Source organism: Botrytis fragariae (genome assembly GCF_013461495.1).
Source record: "Botrytis fragariae strain BVB16 chromosome Unknown tig00000161, whole genome shotgun sequence".
Lineage (NCBI taxonomy): Eukaryota > Fungi > Ascomycota > Leotiomycetes > Helotiales > Sclerotiniaceae > Botrytis > Botrytis fragariae.
Genome location: NW_023500998.1, coordinates 769,342 through 789,156, shown reverse-complemented (window position 1 = coordinate 789,156; position 19,815 = coordinate 769,342). Strand labels below are relative to the sequence as shown.

General features: G+C 41.6%; 4 protein-coding genes across 4 annotated transcripts; 3 read left to right on the top strand and 1 right to left on the bottom strand.

Annotated features, from left to right (window-relative positions):
- Positions 1–6,909: 6,909 nt before the first annotated feature.
- Bfra_009408 (uncharacterized protein) lies at positions 6,910–7,179 on the top strand (the record flags this gene model as incomplete). The annotated part of the gene is made up of 1 exon (XM_037339750.1): positions 6,910–7,179. The coding sequence occupies one exon, from the start codon at positions 6,910–6,912 to the stop codon at positions 7,177–7,179; it is 270 nt and encodes an 89-aa protein (XP_037189800.1).
- A 3,307-nt stretch (positions 7,180–10,486) lies between these two features.
- Bfra_009407 (putative benzoate 4-monooxygenase cytochrome p450 protein) lies at positions 10,487–12,453 on the bottom strand (the record flags this gene model as incomplete). The annotated part of the gene is made up of 6 exons (XM_037339749.1): positions 10,487–10,681; positions 10,796–11,446; positions 11,495–11,594; positions 11,651–11,794; positions 11,840–11,853; positions 11,929–12,453. The coding sequence occupies 6 exons, from the start codon at positions 12,451–12,453 to the stop codon at positions 10,487–10,489; spliced, it is 1,629 nt and encodes a 542-aa protein (XP_037189799.1).
- Positions 12,454–13,244: 791 nt separating this feature from the next.
- Bfra_009406 (uncharacterized protein) lies at positions 13,245–15,829 on the top strand (the record flags this gene model as incomplete). Its single annotated transcript, XM_037339748.1, has 2 exons — positions 13,245–14,197; positions 15,544–15,829. The coding sequence occupies 2 exons, from the start codon at positions 13,245–13,247 to the stop codon at positions 15,827–15,829; spliced, it is 1,239 nt and encodes a 412-aa protein (XP_037189798.1).
- Positions 15,830–16,390: 561 nt separating this feature from the next.
- On the top strand, positions 16,391–19,477 carry Bfra_009405 (uncharacterized protein; the record flags this gene model as incomplete). Its single annotated transcript, XM_037339747.1, has 3 exons — positions 16,391–16,612; positions 16,662–18,910; positions 19,162–19,477. 3 exons carry the CDS (start codon positions 16,391–16,393, stop codon positions 19,475–19,477), a joined length of 2,787 nt encoding a protein of 928 aa, XP_037189797.1.
- Between the last annotated feature and the right edge of the window lie 338 nt (positions 19,478–19,815).

The window sequence follows — 19,815 nt, the reverse complement described above, 5'->3', positions numbered from 1 at the left end:
CCAAGACGATATATAATTGGGAGGAGGAAATGTATGATGTAATTGGGAAGGAAAAGCGTGGTATTTGTTATCTTTTCTTCTTATTCTTGATGTTCATTCAATATAACTTTGAAGTTTTAAGTGGGTATGAATAAAAGTATGATATGAAATTTTTGATGAAGAGATTGGATGTTCTTTTTCATTGTTCTTGAGGTTGAGGTTGAAGTTGTTGAGTGTGAGTCCTTGAGTACTTCTTGGGTACTTCTTGGGTAGGTAGGTGTGTGTAGGTATGTATGTGTGTGTGTGTATACGTAGATGTATGGATGAGGAAGGAAGCGAGTGAGGGGGGTAAGTGAGTGAGGGAGTGAATGAGGGAGTGAATGAGGGAGTGAATGAGGGAGTGAATGAGGGAGTAAATGAGGAGATTCATTTCTGCGTTTTGTAATTTTTGGTTTCTATAGTGGTAGATGGAGGGAAGTAGGTGGTGGGGTGTGTATGATGGGGTATGTATGGTATTTTGAATTTTTGATCATAGGGAGGTTGGTTCTGCTTTTGGTGTTGGGAGGGCGAGGGAGCGAGGGAGTATAATAAGAAAGAGTATGTGTGTCAAATCAAATACTTGGGAAAGATGGGAAAGCTCGTGGGGTGTTTGGAGATGGGTGGTTGGGTTGGTGGGTTTGAGGGTTGGTTTGAGGGTTGATCTGGTGGGGTAGAGGGGTAGGTAGGTATTAGGGGATAGGTATTAGGGGATAGGTATACATGGTTTGTGGAGTGTGGAGTATGGAACATAGAATGAGTAGCTGGTATAGGTGTATGCAAGTGTGGAATTGGACGAGGACTGGGCTTGAGGACTGGGCGAATCAAAGGAATCGGAGGAAAAGGGGAGAGAGGGAGAGGGTTATAGAAGGGAAGGGGTGTTGTGAAAAGAAGGGAATGGGAAAGGAGAGGGAGGAATGAAGATTGTGAGAAAATTGGAGAATGGGAGATTAGGAGGGGAGGGGAAGAGGAAGGAGGAAAAGAAAGGAAGAAAGGGGGAGAAGGAATCATCGTTTAGTAGCTCCGTATTATTTCCAGGAGGGAGAAGAAAGTTATTGTTTTCATAAGGAGGTGTTTATTTCATATTTGATATTTGATATTTGATATTTGATATCAGATATCAGATATTAGATATTACGTATCAGATGAGTACACGCAAGCAGTATTTCATTCATTTATTTATCCCACCTAGGTATTTTGGGGGGTTTAGAGTTTTCTAGGTTCCTCATTCTACGACTCTATTGTTTACTGATTCTTATACATGAAGATACAAGTTAGGTTAGATTAAATGACATTTGAGATTCAGACCTAAGAGGAGGGGACTGAGAGAAATCGGAGACGTCTCTGAGGAATTTCCGGATTTATATGTAAATCGATACTCGTACTCGAAGGGGTGGTAAGAGAAGAGAATATAGGAGGAGAGAAAAGAAGGAACAGGTGAGGAGAAGACAAGTAAAGAAGAGATGAGAAAAGAGGTGAGAATGTACATGATACCTAGGTACACCAGACTATATACTCTGATACTCATACAAATCTTTCTGTTCTCGCAGGGAATGTTCACCTGGATTATCGAGATTCGATGCTATATCTGGGGTGGATGAGGAGGGTTTCGTGGTGGGCTTGATTGTGATGTTATTCTCACTTTAGAAGTTAGATGAAATAAGTAGTTGTGGTTTTGTAAAGTATAAGTAGTATTAGAGGATAGCTAGATATGTGATATCTTTTATCCTAGTGTTCTCTTGGGTTGAGATAAAGATAATAGAATGCAGGAGAGTAGAAAGAAAAGCGGATGACACATATAAAGTATGAGGTATGTGGATTCAAAGTCAACGAAGAAACACATTGAAGTGAACGATTTGGTAATTTTATCATATATATGTCACGGACTCAAAGCGTAGTTATGGAGACGCGATATTATGAATAGTATACTTATTATTAGTCTACAGATTTAATAGAAACGAAAGGGATATAAGGTTTTTGATAAGAGGAAAAAGGAGAGGAGAAAACAACAGTCAATCAAGTAATCTCATATTCTATCTATGTAATACAAAATCTAAGTATCGTTTCTCGACAAATATTCCATTTTTCTCGCTTTAGTAATAGCGGTAAGGATCACCACGGATTGAAGATAAGAATTTAAATAAGCATAAGAGGGGAAGGAAGTAAAAAGATACACACATATATATATCAGGAAAGAGACAACTAATCGAACTAGATAGGAATAAAGCTTAATAAGCAAATGAATATACTAATGTATTATTTTCGATTTCTTAGTTTCTTTGGCGAAAGTGGATGAGGGGAGAGGAGAGAAAGAAATAGGGGTAATTTGTATATTTTCTTCGGAAGACAGAGTGGAAGTGGCTTCCGTCATGCTGATACCGTAGCTACATAGAATTTTACTGAAATGTAATATTCTGATGTAGGTCTATGCTCTATTTCCATCAAGGATATCGTTGATATGCCTCCTGATATCTTCAAACAGCTCCTCCCGTGTATGTATGTTTAGATAGGTATAGAAAGATCCCGCAGATGTGGATTGAAATATTGGCCCTTTGATTTATTGTTCCATTCTTCTTGGTAGAGATAAATGTATAAATTAATGTAGGTAGGTACGTAGGTAGGTGCATTCGGTGCTATAAGTCGAGTGGTGTTTATGCGTGCGTGTGTGCTTTAACAGATGAGGTTTCGCATTTGCGCCGTCTCTGCAGATGAAGAAGTAGGATGATGATTAGCCAATGCCGTCGCAAAGTATTGTATGGGAATTTGGAGACAGATACTTCACGACTGGAGCGTGCAGAGACGTTGAAGGATATCATATTGCGAGTAGTCGGCCATTTGTGATGACGTTAGACGTGAACTGTAAGGATAAATAGGTGATAAGAAAGGAGTAACTAGATGCGAGAGACGAAACGTGTGGAACGAACATAAGATGAAGGCACAATAGAAATGATGCGATTAGATGAAACTCCTCAAACTCCCGCCAATTTTCTACATCGCAGACTTTGAAGTTGATGCATGAAAAGGAGGGAAGGCTGAATTGCAAGGCAGAATGAATGTGCATGGTCGGTGGCTGAGGTGGCTCATGAGGCCTGATAAAGTCGATAGACACTCAAGAACCTCCTTGTATTCAAAAGCATTGAAAGCATCAAAGTTCAATAAGAACTTTCCGGGGGACAAGCTACGACCCTGTCCTCTGACGTGCTCAGAATCATCATAACTGCCCTGAGCGATGCGATAGATATTCTCATCACGATCAAGAGGGGCAGGTAACACTCGTCAATGCCAATAGAGATGACCCATTCCTAGATGATGATCATTTCGATAATAACAGTACACAATTACGGAACATCCAAACTCCCCGCACCCGTTGCAGCTGCAGCTGCAGTTGTATATTCTAATTACTTTACAGAACCATATCAACTCTTTATCGAATGATATTTGCATCATATCAACGGATACTTCCGTAGCATATTGCAATGCAAATACAATGATCCAACGTGAGTGGACTTGGTCGTCGCAAAGTGGGTCACATGATAAAAAATCGAGATTGAAATTTCCAAGATTCTCGACTTACGTCACAAGGATTTCTTGCTGCACGAGATGTAGGCCAGGAGTATGTACTCCGTTACCCATACATGCAGATAAATTAATGAATGGAGGATATTAAGTCTCGACTCTCGACGCACAGTCTGGTCTGTGAATATGTGGCACCTGTTCATCCTAGAGGTAGATCATTGGATTGTATCATACCAACCCCTATGAAGAGATGTTTAGAGGCGATGCATGTAATCATGCCATCATTGTTCTGTTTTCGTCTGACATGTGGTAATTTTTGATGTCATCAGCTCGCAGGTTTGTGAAGTAATGATGATGAAATGGCGATGATGGACTGCAGCCTGCATTGCTGTATATTGTGAGAGCTGTAAGGTAATTGAAAAGTGGCAATACGAGTTGCATTTGCAGTGGGCAGTTTAATGGTCAGATTACTTTAATCTGATAGCCGTAATGTGACCCATGAAACATCATGTATACCTATAACATTCCTCATTGATGTAATTTGAATGGGATGCAAGACAGGAAGAATAGGCTCAAAGCTAGATCTATCAAGAATTTAAGCCCCAATGACATAGTTTGCCACAGAAGCCCAGCGGAATTCAACAAGGGATCTGTTCCGTCGCCCTATCCTGTCATTTTTGAGAGAAGTAATGCGGGAATATTTCGTTTGAATATTATCAGCGCCTGTAGATTGTTTCAACTGAATGAACGTTCTCGGATAAAATGTGAAATCTCAACCGATGACCGTGAGTGGACGCAAGAGGCTACTGAAAAGGGAAACCTCAAAAAGACCAGGGGAGTGTGGATCAATCATTCAACGGTGCCACACATGTAGCCTCGTAGGGAAAGGGACGTTTGTGCTATGGCAAGAATGACCCGCTTGTTAAGAAAGACATCGAAGATTTGAAAGTGATGCAGTGCAGTGATGCCATAGGAACAGCTTCAGTATACAATAGTGGGGAGAATATGGATGACCAGTAGCTTGTCCAAAAGCAATTACGGAAACAACCTTTCAAGGAATATTCCCGCATGCGAGGGACAAAAGTAACCTTACAGTACATCATAATTGTCTCGGCCCTTGAATGATTTGCATCCCAAAGGATTTCGTTACCATGGAAAGCGACCAATGTAATACTATTCATAGAAGTATGGGGAAATCAAACGGGAAATCGAGGTCTCAGAGTCTTTGAGATAATTATTGACCGGAGGATAACATCCCCCTTTCATTATTCAGAGCCGAAGTTTTCAAATCATCGTACCGATGTTCGGACAAATGAACCTCGCCGAGTCGAAATGAGTCGATTGAACAGGTTATATGCAAGGCGTGAATCGTTTGGTTACAAATATCCTTGATCTGCCTGTATTGTTCCTCTCTCTATTTTCCCCGAACCCTTGAAGATGGATGCATGTGTAAATCAATTGAATAATTTGATGATTATGAATAACCTAGTCGTCCCCTTCTTGGCGAAATGACAAAAGTGTACCGAGATAGATGGTGACTGGATAAGTCTGCCTAGTGGTTGAAAGCCGAAGAGACTTGAGGTCAGTCGAGAACAAGTTGAGAGTTGCAAGTTGCAAGTTGCAGGCAGTGCTTGATTGATGGATGATGATGATGACGATGATGATGAAAATGATATAATGATCGGCGGGGGCGGCCGCACAAACCAACATAATCTACATAGAATTTGATGACATCAGCAGGTAAGGTTACACAATTCGACGTAATTATCCATGACTCTCCATTAATCCTGAGGATATCATCATTTGATTGGTTGAATTAACGAGAATGATGTGTCCATCCGATAATATGTTTTTTTTCCCACTTTCCGGTACTTGGGAGGAATCTGAGTGTGACACTTGAATTGAACTGTGAACATGACATCGGTTTCACCTAGAGAATGGAACGGGACCAAGACAATGACATCTACCTGGGAGTCTAAGTACTTACAGACTCAATCTAAGTATCTAGATGTCTTTGAGTCTAATCTCTCTCCATAATTCTCAATAATGATGGGTCTTTGCGTACCTTAACCTCTTCTAGCCCAGATAGGTATGCTTTGAAAATGTGCATCTTGACTCTGGGCTCTTTCATCTTGGTGGTCTGGCTTTCGGCTTTCGCTGCTTTGCTTGCATGTAAGGGATGTATGTACAGATCATCAGAGTAATAAGCTTGGTAGGGATTTTCACTATGACATCTCTGATCAACATCTCACAAGTCTGGGGTAAAATAATTTGATGATCTCTTTGCACATGCCCTATTCTCCTTTTTTTCTCCCCTGGGATGAGTGCCACTCACGATCAAGGAATGTTGACGTGATTGTGGTTGGTTGAATTCTCCCGAGGAGGTTGATATCGATATTGTTCACGTCGTGAAATTTGAGTTATTTGTTTTGTAATTTGAGTTATTGCTTATTGTTCTTTTTAAATTAAATTGTTAAAGCTTTTAGAAAGTTTGCTGCAATATCACGGATTCCATGTTGGCAAAATATTGGGAATATGGATTTTAGACTCTCGTAAATGGGATTTTGCAGAATGGGGAGTTGGGAACTACCCAGTTCCTCACGACTCGGTGAAAGTCTATCTACCGCACTAGACGGTGACGCTTGATTGAGTAGAATTCTTCGTTAGTTTGTATTACTCGAGTAATTACAGTCTAGTAGATCTCAGATTAGATTATCTACCTAGTGAGTTCGTACATAAGATAGTTTTCTCAAGTGCGTGCTAACCAGGTAGGTAACAATTGTGCATTCTCTATCATTTTCGTTTCAATAACCTCATAGGTTGAGAACTGGCCAACGCTTCCCGTCCACGCATGACGCTTGTCTCATGTCACGATCTGCAGGGTCTTGCCTGATTGGGAAGTTGACCATTTTTTTTAACCGTCTGGAGCTCTGACCTTGGGCTCACTACCATACCTAAGTAGATACTTGGTTTGGATTGGATGATAAGCAAGTATGATGCATAATGAATTCAAGGATCTCTTCATCGACAGCCCAAAATCCTACCCTAAGAACTTTTAGCTCCGTTCTCCTGTTTCCCAAATTTCAGGGTCTAACAGTTCACTAGTTCACTAGCCCACTAATCTACTAGTCAGGGTAATAGGTTGCTTGGTTGTCTATCTGTGATCTAAGTTTGAGGGGAAACAGAATGTATATATTGGCTTGAGACCGCATGATATTTATTTTCCATATCATACAATCATCCAGCTTCAAATCTACACACAATCAAAGCAAACAATCAAACGTTTAAAAACAACACCACAAGCCTTCAATACCATCGAACAACTTAACACTTCGAATTCAAATCTTCCATCTTCAAAATCTCTATTCCACATTCAAAATGTCTTCCTCAACAGCCTCATATCCTTCTAACGGCTACATGTCCCACGAAGAGCATGAAAGCTCTCCAGATGCCTTCTCTCTCTTTGACTACGCCAGATCCATGCACGAGCACACCAGAAAGCAAATGGAAGCTGCCGATAAATCTGCACGCCGAAGAAGTGCCAACTCTATGGGTTCAAACTCACACGCCACTTTGAGAACCGGTCACGAGGCCACCACTTCCATGGATAGCAGCAGCAGTGGCAGTTCAACTTCTGGATCGCGATAAAAAGTTTTTATTCAAGAAATTTAATATAAACATGCATGGAGGGAGCAGATATCTCACGACATTGCTCTGCTGGAAGAGCAACGTAATGATATGAGTCTGATGCATACAATATTTCACGACGCCCGAAATGATTTGCCTCTGGTGCCGGTAACTTTACATACATAACGTATACGAGAATACTCCTACGGGAAGGCATGGAACGGATTTGGGAAAATAGCATTTATATACGACAATGCGGCGTTTTAATACATGGGGATTTTGGGATATATCTTGTATGAATAGCATTTGTTTGAGCGAGGGAGTTAGGAGGTGTGGTGGGTGATTGTGTGATGTCTGATAACGACAATATTTTTGAGGAGAGATTATCTTGAATGATCTGCTAGGAATTTAGTCATTGTCGACTGGTGATAGGGAGACGGTTGATGAACTAGTTGATTATCATCAATATTATATCTTCATCCACATACAATTTACCTTTTTGAGTGAGACTTTACGATTGTGACAACTTACATTTACATCTACAATAACAAAATCCACAAAATTCCTCATGTTTCAAAAAACAAATCTAATATTTCTCAACTTCTGTTCTACTCCCACAACCATCCCATTATTCAATTCACGAGTCCAAATCTGCATCCAAATTCTAAGTTTTCCCATTTCTTTTCTTTTCCTTTCCTTTCCCTCGCCCCTATTACCTATCTACCATCCATTTCGTCACCACCTCACACCTCGCTTACATAATTTACCTGTCCCATGACTTTTCTATGCCAACCCAGCCACAAACAAACAAACAACGCCACACTGTTTCACCTAAGACATACATAAATAACACAGCCGCACTAAGATTAACATCCACCGCACACACTGCCTTGATTTCTGCAATGCGCGTAATGGAATTCTTGATTTTGATGGAGAGTTCTGGGATGATAGGTAAGTAGTTGGAAAGGTAGAAAGGTAATTATAATGAGAGGTTGGGATGATACGAAGTTTTGATGGGGTGTTTGGGTTGTGTGGGGATGGAAAGCTGAGAGGGAAGGCTGGGATGGAATGTATGATTAAGGGTGAGTGAAAGCTGGAATGAATCCACGATTTGTTGATGTGTGGTTTTTATGTTGGGGCTGATGTTGATGTTGACATTGATAATGATTTGACGTTATTGTGTCTGATTATCTTGATCTTGAAATCCTAAAAAATCGGATGAGGTGACGACTAATTAATTGTATGAGTAAATATTTAAGGATGGGTGATGGAAATGACCGAGTGGTTTTCATCTTCTTAGAGGATGTGAGGATGTGACATTTTGGGGGGAGGGGGAGGGGGGTTAATTGATATACATTCTTTCCACCTGGAATTTGGATAGAGAATACATTTCTTTTCACCCGGTATCTGGATAGAGATGTATATCTTCTTCCTCTTCTTGTTCCTTTCCTCCTGGTCGCTATTTTACGCTGCCACGCTTAAGATATCATTTTTACACACTTTGTTTTCATATCTTTACCTTCATTAATTCTCCTGCTCAGTATAGATTACTCTGTTTCTAACCCGGTTTTTACTTCATAATTCTCTTTATCTACAATCTAATAATAATACATACTCGCTACATCTCCATCGCTGTAGTATTCGGAGCCTGATGGTACCTCTCACGTCATATCATAATGGGTAGTATACGCTATGTATATACCATTATTCTCCCCACAATACTAAACTTTATGGATATATGTAATGACAGGATATACCGACCGGATGAGCTTAAGATGACGCCCTAATTCCCCGAATCATACCCTTTGAGAATAATCCCGGCCTCTGTTTCTGCTTCGATGCGTATGCGATTAGTATCTCGTGATGTTGATTGAAATCTTTCATATGTGATATTTGGCTAGTGTCTTTACAGTTATCATTACCACCATTGTATATATTTATTGAGAAAATGGTGAGTAGATTAATGGAGGTGAGTATTTGATTTATATTTATATACATATTATACATACCGAGTAGTCTTGGCAGAGTAGCTATCCTATTCGTATTGATTCCGTGGAGGTGAAGTCAAGAAAGCTAGTTAGCTGCTAGTTGGATATGGAATCGTATATACCTACCCCATTACCCCGCATCGGTACTTCAATACCCCTTGATAATACGCGATGAATGATTTGATCCTTGCAGGTGTAAGAAGTCTAATGCACCTTCCCAGCATTCACGAAGAAGTCGTTAATCGCTAATTAAAATTGATGTGGACAACCTTCATGCGAATCTGATCTCTGGAAAAGTAGAAGAGAAGTGCAATGTGCAGATGGAACGCCGGTCTTTATAGTTAGTAGTTGTTGAAAATCCTGCTGCAGAACCACTCCTGAATCGCTAAAGCTGTTAGGCATGATGAAAATCCACACGTTAAACATTAGCTCAGGTAGGGAGTTGGTAGGATTGAATCATTAAGGTACGTACATCTACGGAGAAGTTGAGACGAAAGAATTTAATGGGATTATGTTCATTCACATGAGATTTTGGAAGACATGTAACTTATCAACTCCATAGCGCATGCAAATACTGAAACTGTTCATTATCTGTCGTAAAGGTTATTGGCATTTTGTGCGTCGGCGAAATCTTACAAGATTTTATTCTATAACTATAAACCTCGAGGGATGCGCTAGCAGAAGTAATACTAAATTCAGATTACCATCGCTCGCATATTTCCCGGTAATTGCCCCAAAGCATCATCTGATATCACCGTTTCCAATCATTCATTCACTATACTCATCCATCCCACCACCCTCTCATCCGAACCCCCTTTCAAAGAAAGCCCCACAAAAACATTCAACTCCCCAACCCCAACTACAAAAGATACACAGACTCGTTCATTACCATACCCATCAGGCATATACAGGATTGACTGTATACTGAATGAGAATGCGCACCTTCCGATCCATCACTCGCCAAGCATCTTAAGGATTAGCTCAGACGGGGCTTCAGGTCTCCCTCGCCCGACACCTTTGAGAAAACGTTTCGGATGTTACGTGAAAGTTTTCTTGTGGCCATGGTCAGTTTTATTACCATTGCACCACGGAGGTGTCTGCTTCATAGGATGTTGGAATGGGAGAGTTCGGGGATTATAAAGGTGAGCGAAAATGGTGCGGGGGGTTGGAATATTCACTTTTATGGGTATGGGATTTTTTGTGGTGATATGATATTTGAAGATAGGTAGAAGAATCACCGTCGGCCATAATTCATGGAGAGTTTCATGTCAGCTTTGTTTCAGCTGGCCCATTTTCTGGACTTAGATGGATAGATAAAAATCAAGACCAATACCCAGATTTCACGCTGCGATATCTTCAAGCCTTCGCGCCAGAAATCGTATCCATAAATTTCCAACCTCAACAGCCATATAATCCTTCCATTCGCGTTCAAATATTACATCATCATGCGAGTGACCAAACTGGATATCAAATGTACGGACTATGCGCGCAATGACCAAGCGTAGTTCATGGAGCGCCAGGGTTTTGCCTACGCACTTTATATTTGTAAGTTTTGTTTCATGCCTTTAAATAAAAATGTACAACGAGGAAAGTGAATAAAACAAATGTTAGAGCTGAGGATTCACCGCAGCATAAATATCTCTACTTACTGAATGAACACCATAACCAAAGGGTATATACGCCCTCCTATCTCTCACCAACTCAGGTCTTTCACGTGTCCATCGTTCCGGAATAAAACTTTTCCCTTGTGGAAAATATCGCTCATCTGTCATGAGTACCAAATGCGACATCTCGACTTGTACATTTCCAGGAATTTGTACACCTCCAACCTCGATACCTTGTGGATAAGTCGTTGCATGAGGGCCAGATGGAATGGGATTATATAATCGTAGAACTTCGTCAACTACCGCATTCAGATATTCTAGATTCCTGATGGAATCAATAGTTATTTCCTTGTATTTGCCCGTGGCCGAGCATAGGTCATCAATTTCTCTTTGAAGTTTGGAAAGTATTCGTGGCTCCTTCGCAAGCGCTCTCAACGCCTGTGTCAATGTTGAAGATGTAGTATCTGACCCAGCTATGATGATTAAATTGGCATTAGAGTTCAACTCTTTTTGAGTAAACTTCTCACCACCATATGGATCTGCGGATAATAAGTAGGAAAAGATATCTCGATAGGTTGAACCGTGTTCTTGTCGTTCCATAAGCATTCTTTCGCCTCTCTCGCGGAACATTCGAACATCGGAGGTTTCGGGCATGTACGTAAGAAGCTGTGCTAGATTTCGTAGGGATGCAATAATCTGTTCGTATGTTAATTGGGGTGATGTGCATAGGCGGTATTTACCCACGACAGCGAATGACATATACTTATGAACATATGACATATATGAGTTGTCTCCTGTACCATCTTGTAGGCCAGCATGTTTTGAGAAACTCAAATCTGCCATGCTTGGAATAATTAGACTCTATGAGCTATAATTTGACAGTACTAGGGGTTGATATACATATCGAAAGTAAGGTCGTCCATTGCCTTTGAAACATTCACCTCTTTCCTGTCTGCTTTGAGCAATATCTGTATCATTTTATCCACATGGATTTCTACCCTCGTATTATACTCCTTGACAGCACTGCTTGAGAAGCCTTTTTCCCTGCACAAATTTAGAATCAAACTATATACAGAATGAAAGACTTACCAGATTCTTCTCCACTGTCAAAGTTCGTCAGCATGGAGTATCGCTTGTTCACATGATGTATAAAATCACAGGGTATTAAAACCACTTACAGAAGTGTGTTTTCCATAGTCTCTGGTCGTATTTAAATTGACCTCTCCATTGATAGCTCCAATCTCATAAAATGTACCTCTTGGGTATTTCCCCGAAAATACCTCGGTCACCGCATCTGCATTAATGATGGAAACCTCGTTAGGACCTATTCTGACAACATCACTTTTATATTGTTTATGAAGAGCTTCAATAGTATAAGATGTACGGCCGAGTCGAAATTCATTGGCAATGAATAGTTTCGTGAGAGCGAAACGTGCTGGTCCGGGAATGTGAGATAATGGAGAGAAGTAGAGTCGACGAAATGCAGTGAGAATAATCGCAGTAAGGAGAAAGGTTATGTTCAAAGTGAAAAGATGAATGATGACTTGAAAGATCCCGGTGCTTGTAAAAGTAAGGTATAAGAAAATAACACAATTCGATAAGAAATATACAGAGATAACTTTTAGAGTGGATGGTTCATGAATGGGAGAAAGAAGAACTTGGCATGCGATAGCTGCCATCATCGTTGTGAAGGTCTCCGCCATTTTCATCGTGAATGATGATTAGTAGTATGTGGAAGTCAAGTATAGGAGATGATTCAGGATAAACCGCTGGCGTAGGAGGGTTGAAGCTCTTTTACACAGATATTCTGATGAGGTGAGGTCAAGCTGAGGTTACAATCTTGTGATGAAACGCCATTTTCAGCCCACGACAAGCTGGTTACACTGCAGAAGCGCCTATGTATCTTATCATGTACCAAAAGAAATAAATGACAGAGAAATCGAAAGCCTTATTAAAATACTAAGTAGTATATAGATAGATGAAGAAATACATAAATAAGTTCCACTAGGATCCCGTGATATCGACATTTCTCGTTCATTTTATCTTAAGTCGTTGATCGTTCATGGCATACTCTGAGCGCAACAAATGGCACTCCAAAATGGAATCCTATTTATCTAAGCCCAAAACTGTGAAGTATAATTCGATTGTAAGTTTTAAATCACTGTATTTAGAAGGACTAGGATGGAAAAATTCATCTTCCTTAAAAGTATGGCGCTAAGAGTTTTGAAAGGTAAGAACATTGGGGTGCGAACAAGACCTCAGAAGGAAGGTGGCTGCCGACAGGGGCTTAGTGTATGTAACATTGTTGTATGCGATGCTCCTTTCGACCGTTGTTGCACGAAAATAGCATCACAGGAAATCATTGCATTCTTTCTTATCAACTTAGATCCCGCGAAGCAATACACAATCAAGATTCATTGCCTAACATTCTTTAGTATCAGAAATTTAATTCAATAATCCAGCACACAATCGAAACCCGGAGAATTACTACAGTATGGCGCATAGCATCGATACCGACTATTCACCTTCGTCCTTTTCACGGCTTCCAAAGAACCTTCGATCTTCGATATGGGGGTTCGTACTTCCAGATTCGAGAATTGTATTCTTAAAAAAGTATGCTATTTCTCGCTGTGAGCACGCCATGGTCAGAGTACGCTCAGATTTGGCTGTACCGGATAGATGCAAAGACGGTGCTCGCCCTGATTCATCCAAAATTCTTTGCAACGGTATGGATGACATACTACCGCAGGACGTCAAAGATTTGGAAGAAGTTCGGGCACGCATCAAGCATGATGGTCAATATTGTTTCTCATCAAATGCACAAATTCCAAATTTGTTGTTTATTTGCAGGGAATCATACAGCTTCGCCATCATAAAATACAAACGAGCGTTTCCGTCTGTTGGAGCTTTTGCTGAGACCTACTTCGATTACAAAAGAGACATATTATTACTCGTTGGGGAACAAGTAGTATGTGTTTGCGGCTGGCAATGTTGTGAACCTATGACGGCATATGAGGCAAGTAAAATTCGTCATATTGCTTTTCAATATGAACCAATGTCAAAAGGGTCCGCAATTTATCAAAACGATAAGATAGCCAACACTTCCAAGCTTGCTAGACTATTGTGTACGTTCTGCAAGGCCAAGAGTTTAACGATTGTGATTGAAAACTATCGAAGTGACGATCACGAGAATGGCATAGCCGAGAGTCAGAGAGACAGTGAGCTGGTATTCTTCGAGCCAGTGGACATCGGTGAAGCTCTGCGCATGCTGCGTTCGCCTGTAACTAAACGTAGTGATCTTTACGGAGTATTGATTCCTGAGCATTCTTTACGAAATAGATTAGACTTCGATAAGAAACTTCTCTACGATCTTCAATCAGAAGACGACGCAAAAGGCTTAAGGTGGAAAATGCCGAGACTCAGATGGATAAATCTAACGACTGCCACGTTCAAAAGGAGATTCAAAAAATTGCTAGAAGAATACGAGCTACGTACCGGCGTGACCTGTTACAGAATTGCAGAAACTGACATTTTTTGTCTGAATTCTGAGATCATCAAATGAATTCATTCTGTCGGGCAGACTCGTTATGTTGAATATTTTCAACCTTTGGAATAAACTCAACAATTAAAATATTGCTATCGGCGGTCTGCTATCAGGAACTGTTGGATTCCCTGGCCTGATGTTCATTTTGGTGTCTGAATCCTACACGCCGGAAGTGGTATGTGAACAAAATTACCCTTGAATGCTACGATATTTTCTGTGCTATTGTTTTTGGGGAAGGGAACAAGTAAAGGTTATCACTATAACTGTTATGACACATGATTATAACAGTTATAAGGACCTTATATACGTATTTTGGAGAAGGATAAACTTGTATAATAGTATAATTGGCGATTGTAGGAGCCTGGTGCCACTTTACTATACCGAAAGGTTGTTCTAATTGTATTTCCCCGAAGTCTTTGGAGACAAAACTAACAATGGCAAAGCAGTATATTATATCGCAGATTGGTAGGAACGGGCGAACAGTGGTTGTTGAGCGCATGGTTGAGTAATGGCTATTGAAAGCTTGACTCGCGTTTAGAATGATCAAGTGTGGGGAGTATAATTACTAATATGAATAGGCAACTATGCTCATTCTCTTATGTAATTACATAAAACTACAAAGTAAAATACCTCTTACGCTGATTGATTAGTATGAATCAGGAGATGTGTAACATATCCGGGTGCCACAAATCCTGTTCGAAGCTTCCGTTATTGCACATCATAATGCATTGCCTGACGGGCTTTGCTTTGAATATGCGGAGGAGGGTTTAATGGGCGCATTTCGTCTTTCGAATCGTTGTGGCTTATAGTTGCACCATTGCTGTACGAGCAAGAATAACATGCCATGAAGCAAGGTAAGGCTGTTTCGTGGCAAAGTGCTACACCAATGCGGAAACTTGCAGTTCAGCACCAAATGAGGGAAGTACATCCCGAGTCTAGAATCTATGGCCAATAGGTTCTTCATATCTTTCGGTGCAATGTTCACGAGTATTCGAAGTCGGGTAGTCTGGTACCACAAGCGTGGATAAAGGCATTGAAGTTGTCTTTCAACTGTGATCTTCCTTTGTTACCTTTCCTCTCTACACTCATCACACATCCTTAAACTCATTGAAGAACTTTCGAGAGAATAGTTTGAGCATTCCTTCATGGCATTGCTTGGCACGACAGTGGAGGCTCGCCACGAGCAGCTGAGTGATTGTTTGCGAGCGGATAAAACGCGCCCGGTTTGCATCGTTGGCCTGATTATTAGTTGGATATTTGGCTCTGCGATTCTCGCGTTTGGCATAAGTCTTCATGTTCGTCGTGGATGTATCTGGAATGGCATCGATTTTATCCGAGTTGTGGAATTCATCAGTGGACCCATCAGCGAGGCTATTTCCCTGATTATCAATATGATAGTAACGCTTCTCAACGAGAGCATGGGTTATGTTCATAGCACAGCGCTCAGGGCTCAGGCAGTCTTTGCAACGGGAGGAACGACTCAGGTTCAACTCAAACCTCCACCTTTTTTCAAACTCGAAGAGTTCAAAGTCTAACTCAGTAAGTTTTCGGGTAGCCTTTCTGTGGGGGTGATCACATCTCAAGTCTGTGTCTACTACCTCTCTACAGCGGGGGCTATCAACTTTATGAGAAACGATATAAGGCTTAATTACACTTGAAGACATGTAATATAAAAGAAACCTGCACATCGAAACGGCTTCATTTATTCCAAGGCTCAAATTTTCAGTTTTCAGATACACAGGATCTCAGGGTGTTGCTCTTCGCCTATTTTCCCACAAGGATTGAGATTCTAGTAGGACAAAGTGGGTGATACGAAAAACGCCACGCATTGTAATAGGTTAGAAGATCCCAACACAGCCTTCCTATAATTTTTGGACACATGATTTCCATAGCACCTCGCAAATAATTCTTGTTCTAACATAGCCTCGTTAGGCCCAATTAGCCTTGGCGCCGGGTAGTAAGCCTTCTAATGCTCAAAGATGCTCAGCAATTTAACTTGACTATAAAACTGGAGAACCGGCCTCTTTTATCACTCTGCAGACCACTCGAAATCGAGAATTCGAAAGATTCGCAGCTAAGCGCCATCGCCAGTGAAAATGGAGGCACTTGCTGCTCTCAGCCTTGCGGGCAACGTTATGCAATTTGCGGACTTTTCTAGTAAAATAATAGCCGAAGCTCGTGCAATAGAAAGGAATGGAGAGTCGTCGTCAATTGCTGATCTCCAGCGCTTTGCTTCAAACTCTACGAAGCAGGCGGGAATCATCAAATCTCGTCTTCAGGCTAGCTGTCACACAAGACCTCTCAGTGAAGAGAATCAGGTTAGGGTTTCAAGAAAGTTTTAGCCATCCGCTAACTTTAGAATTATAGCATCTTGTGGATTTGGCAACAGACTGCGAACAAGCCGGACATGAGTTTGCAAGTTATCTGTCCACATTTTCGAGTTCCCGAACGACACGAAACTTCCTACATAATCTGAAGGACGGTATCAGAATTCGATGGCGACAAGAAGAAATCGTTACCTTCGTCGAGAAGCTCGAGAGCTTTCAGAGCGCCTTAACACTTGCAACAATACTCGCCTTTCGATCCAGTGTTGACGGCAACAACAAGGATATCGTATTTCATTTGAAGGCACTGCAGAAGTCAAGCGACGAAAACAGCGCCGAAAGCATTAAGAACAACGAGCAGATCAAAATTACACTGATGGCTATGCAGTCACATTCTGCCTCTAATCTGGCAATGCAACAGAAATTGCAAAATTGCCTGGGCGAAATCAGCTTACTGCATCGATCCACGCCGCAAAATCAGACCATCTTGAAATGGTTGAACTTTCGTCAAATGGCTTGGAGATACGAAGAGATATGCGCCGCTTATCAAGAGACATTTCAATGGATCTTCAGGCCGCCAGGTCCAGCCGATTCATGGGATGATTTTGGCAACTACTTAACTGGAGAGGGCATTGACGCGCCTTACTTCATCAATGGAAAGGCCGGAAGCGGAAAATCAACACTTCTCAGATTCATTGTCGATAATGACCAAACATATAACAAGTTAGCTCTCTGGGCGCCGCAGAACCAGCTCCTTGTGCTCCACTTTTTCTTTTGGAATTTGGGCACACCATTACAGAAGAGTCGGACTGGAATGCTCCGGGCTATCCTTCACGAGGCACTCTCCAAGCATCCTGAGCTCATCCCAGCAACGCTTCCAGACATATACAGCAACTGGAAGGACTCTTATGTGAATGATGAACCTACCTTTGCGGAGATGAAAAGAGCACTAGAACTCTTTATAGAGAAAGCTTCAAAATTTCTCAAGATATGCATCTTCATTGACGGCGTAGACGAGTTGGCCGGCGACCATAAAGAGTTAGCGCAATTTATTCATTCACTTACTGGAACGAATGTCAAAGTCGTGGTATCCAGCCGGCCCATCAATCCAAGTGTCAACATCTTCCGGGGCTGTCCAACCTTGAGATTGCAAGATCTCACAAGACACGATATGGATCAGTACATCAGGGGCAATCTGGTGGACCACCAAGCTATGTGTCAAATGTCGAAGTGCGATCCACAAGAAGCAGGAAACCTGGTCTCGGAGATCAAATTGAAGGCTGAAGGCGTCTTTCTCTGGGTTCGCTTGGTTGTACGACTTCTCATGGATGGTCTTGAAGCTGGCGATTCAATCATGGACTTGCAAAAAAAACTTTATTCACTTCCTAGGGACTTGAAAGATCTGTACCGGAGAATGCTGTCGATAATTCTTCCTGAGTACCAGGTACAAGCATCTGAAATGCTTCAGATGTTCCATGTCTGGAATACCTACACTTCGCATCAGCCACTTGGCGTGGTCACTTTTGCATTTGCTATGCACCCCTCAGATGAGGCATTTAACCGCCCAGTTGCCCCTCTGAATCTGGATCAGTACATATGGCTGTACAACAGTACGGAAGCGCGAATCCAAAGCCGGTGCTGTGGTCTCCTGGAGGTTGGAAGAGACCGTGGTCCCATGAATGCTGCTTTGGATTGGGCCTCTGGCGAAGAAAATGATGGTTCGGTGGTGAGATATATGCATCGAACAGTTGGTGAATTTCTAGTCTGCGGCGAGGTATGGGAAGAGATGAATGAGATGACACAAAACTCTGGATTCAATCCAGCTTTGAACCTTTCCTCAGCTTGTCTTTCCATGCTCAAGTCGGCGAGCACTATCGCTACTGCAGCAGCATTGAAGATACTATTTGGCAATCTAATCAACTTTCTTGGATCATCCATTTGCTTTGAGGGTCAACTTTTGCCTGACTATATGCAATGTATGGAGGAATCGATGGTCAAAAATCCAGACCTCTTCAGCCATCTCTTTGGTAGAGAAGGGGTTCAGAATGGAGATTGGTTGCGCTACTTCCGCTCCGATGTCGAGAAGGCTATCAGCAAACATGAGGCAGAACCATTCAAAGTATTGGACAAAATACCCTATAAAGTTAGTAAGTTTGGACAATATGTGCCTCCAGGAGCCCCTCAGAAGCCACGTCCTAGTGTGAAAACATCTCTGGGTCGATATGAACGTCCTTCCTATGAGTTTCGCCAGTACGCAGACTCTTCGGATGAGTACACAGACTCTTCAGATGAGTACGAAGACTGTTTGCATGAGTGTGCAGACTCCTCGGATGAGTGAGCTTGCAACTTAGACGTAAGAACTAGTCCGTTATTCGCTCGCTTTCAATCGAGCCACAGTCATTCTTGTATCAGCCATAGTCTTTATCCTATGCAGGAACGGATATTGAAAGACATAGAAGACAGGAACAGCGAAATACAAATAGAACGTGCGACTATGACAAGATCACAAGTATGGCATGAGAAATTCCCAAAGACCAAGACAGAAACGCCGAAAACGATTCGAATCGCAAAAGAGATGTTACGATAGGACGTAGGACCACGAGAGAAACAAGAGGAAGCAGAGGGCCATCCCTAGCCGGCACCAATGATAATAGCCGTGAATCAATGAGACAACATCGCCACACCAACTCTCCCCCAAACCCTAAGCCCCAGGTCTGGATTCCTCACTCCTTCCCCGCCGCAGCGGCGCAATCACGTTTCAAACTTTCAGACGGAAACCCACACCCCGGAATACGTTTCAAATTCGATCCGATCCGACTCATCTGTATCAAGATCCCAGTTCAATTGATTCTATTGTAAAATTGACACATAAATCATGAAGAAATGCGATGAACTTTCAAAGCGCATTTGTCATCCATTGTAGTGTAGTGTGTTTTTAAGGGTAGCAGAAACATCAAAATATTTTAGATTACGTAATACGAAGATCATCGCGAAGCATTCCCAATTAGGTACAAGGTTACGATACGATACGGCTTTTTTAATTCCCGGATATCATGCTGTATACACAAAGTACATGTTGCGACGTACATACCTACCTAGGTAATATAGACCGGCGAATTTCTTTCGCACAACTCGGCTTATTTTCAAGCCACGAACTATCATGTGTGGGTGGTTTAGTCCGAAGCCTCGTGATATTT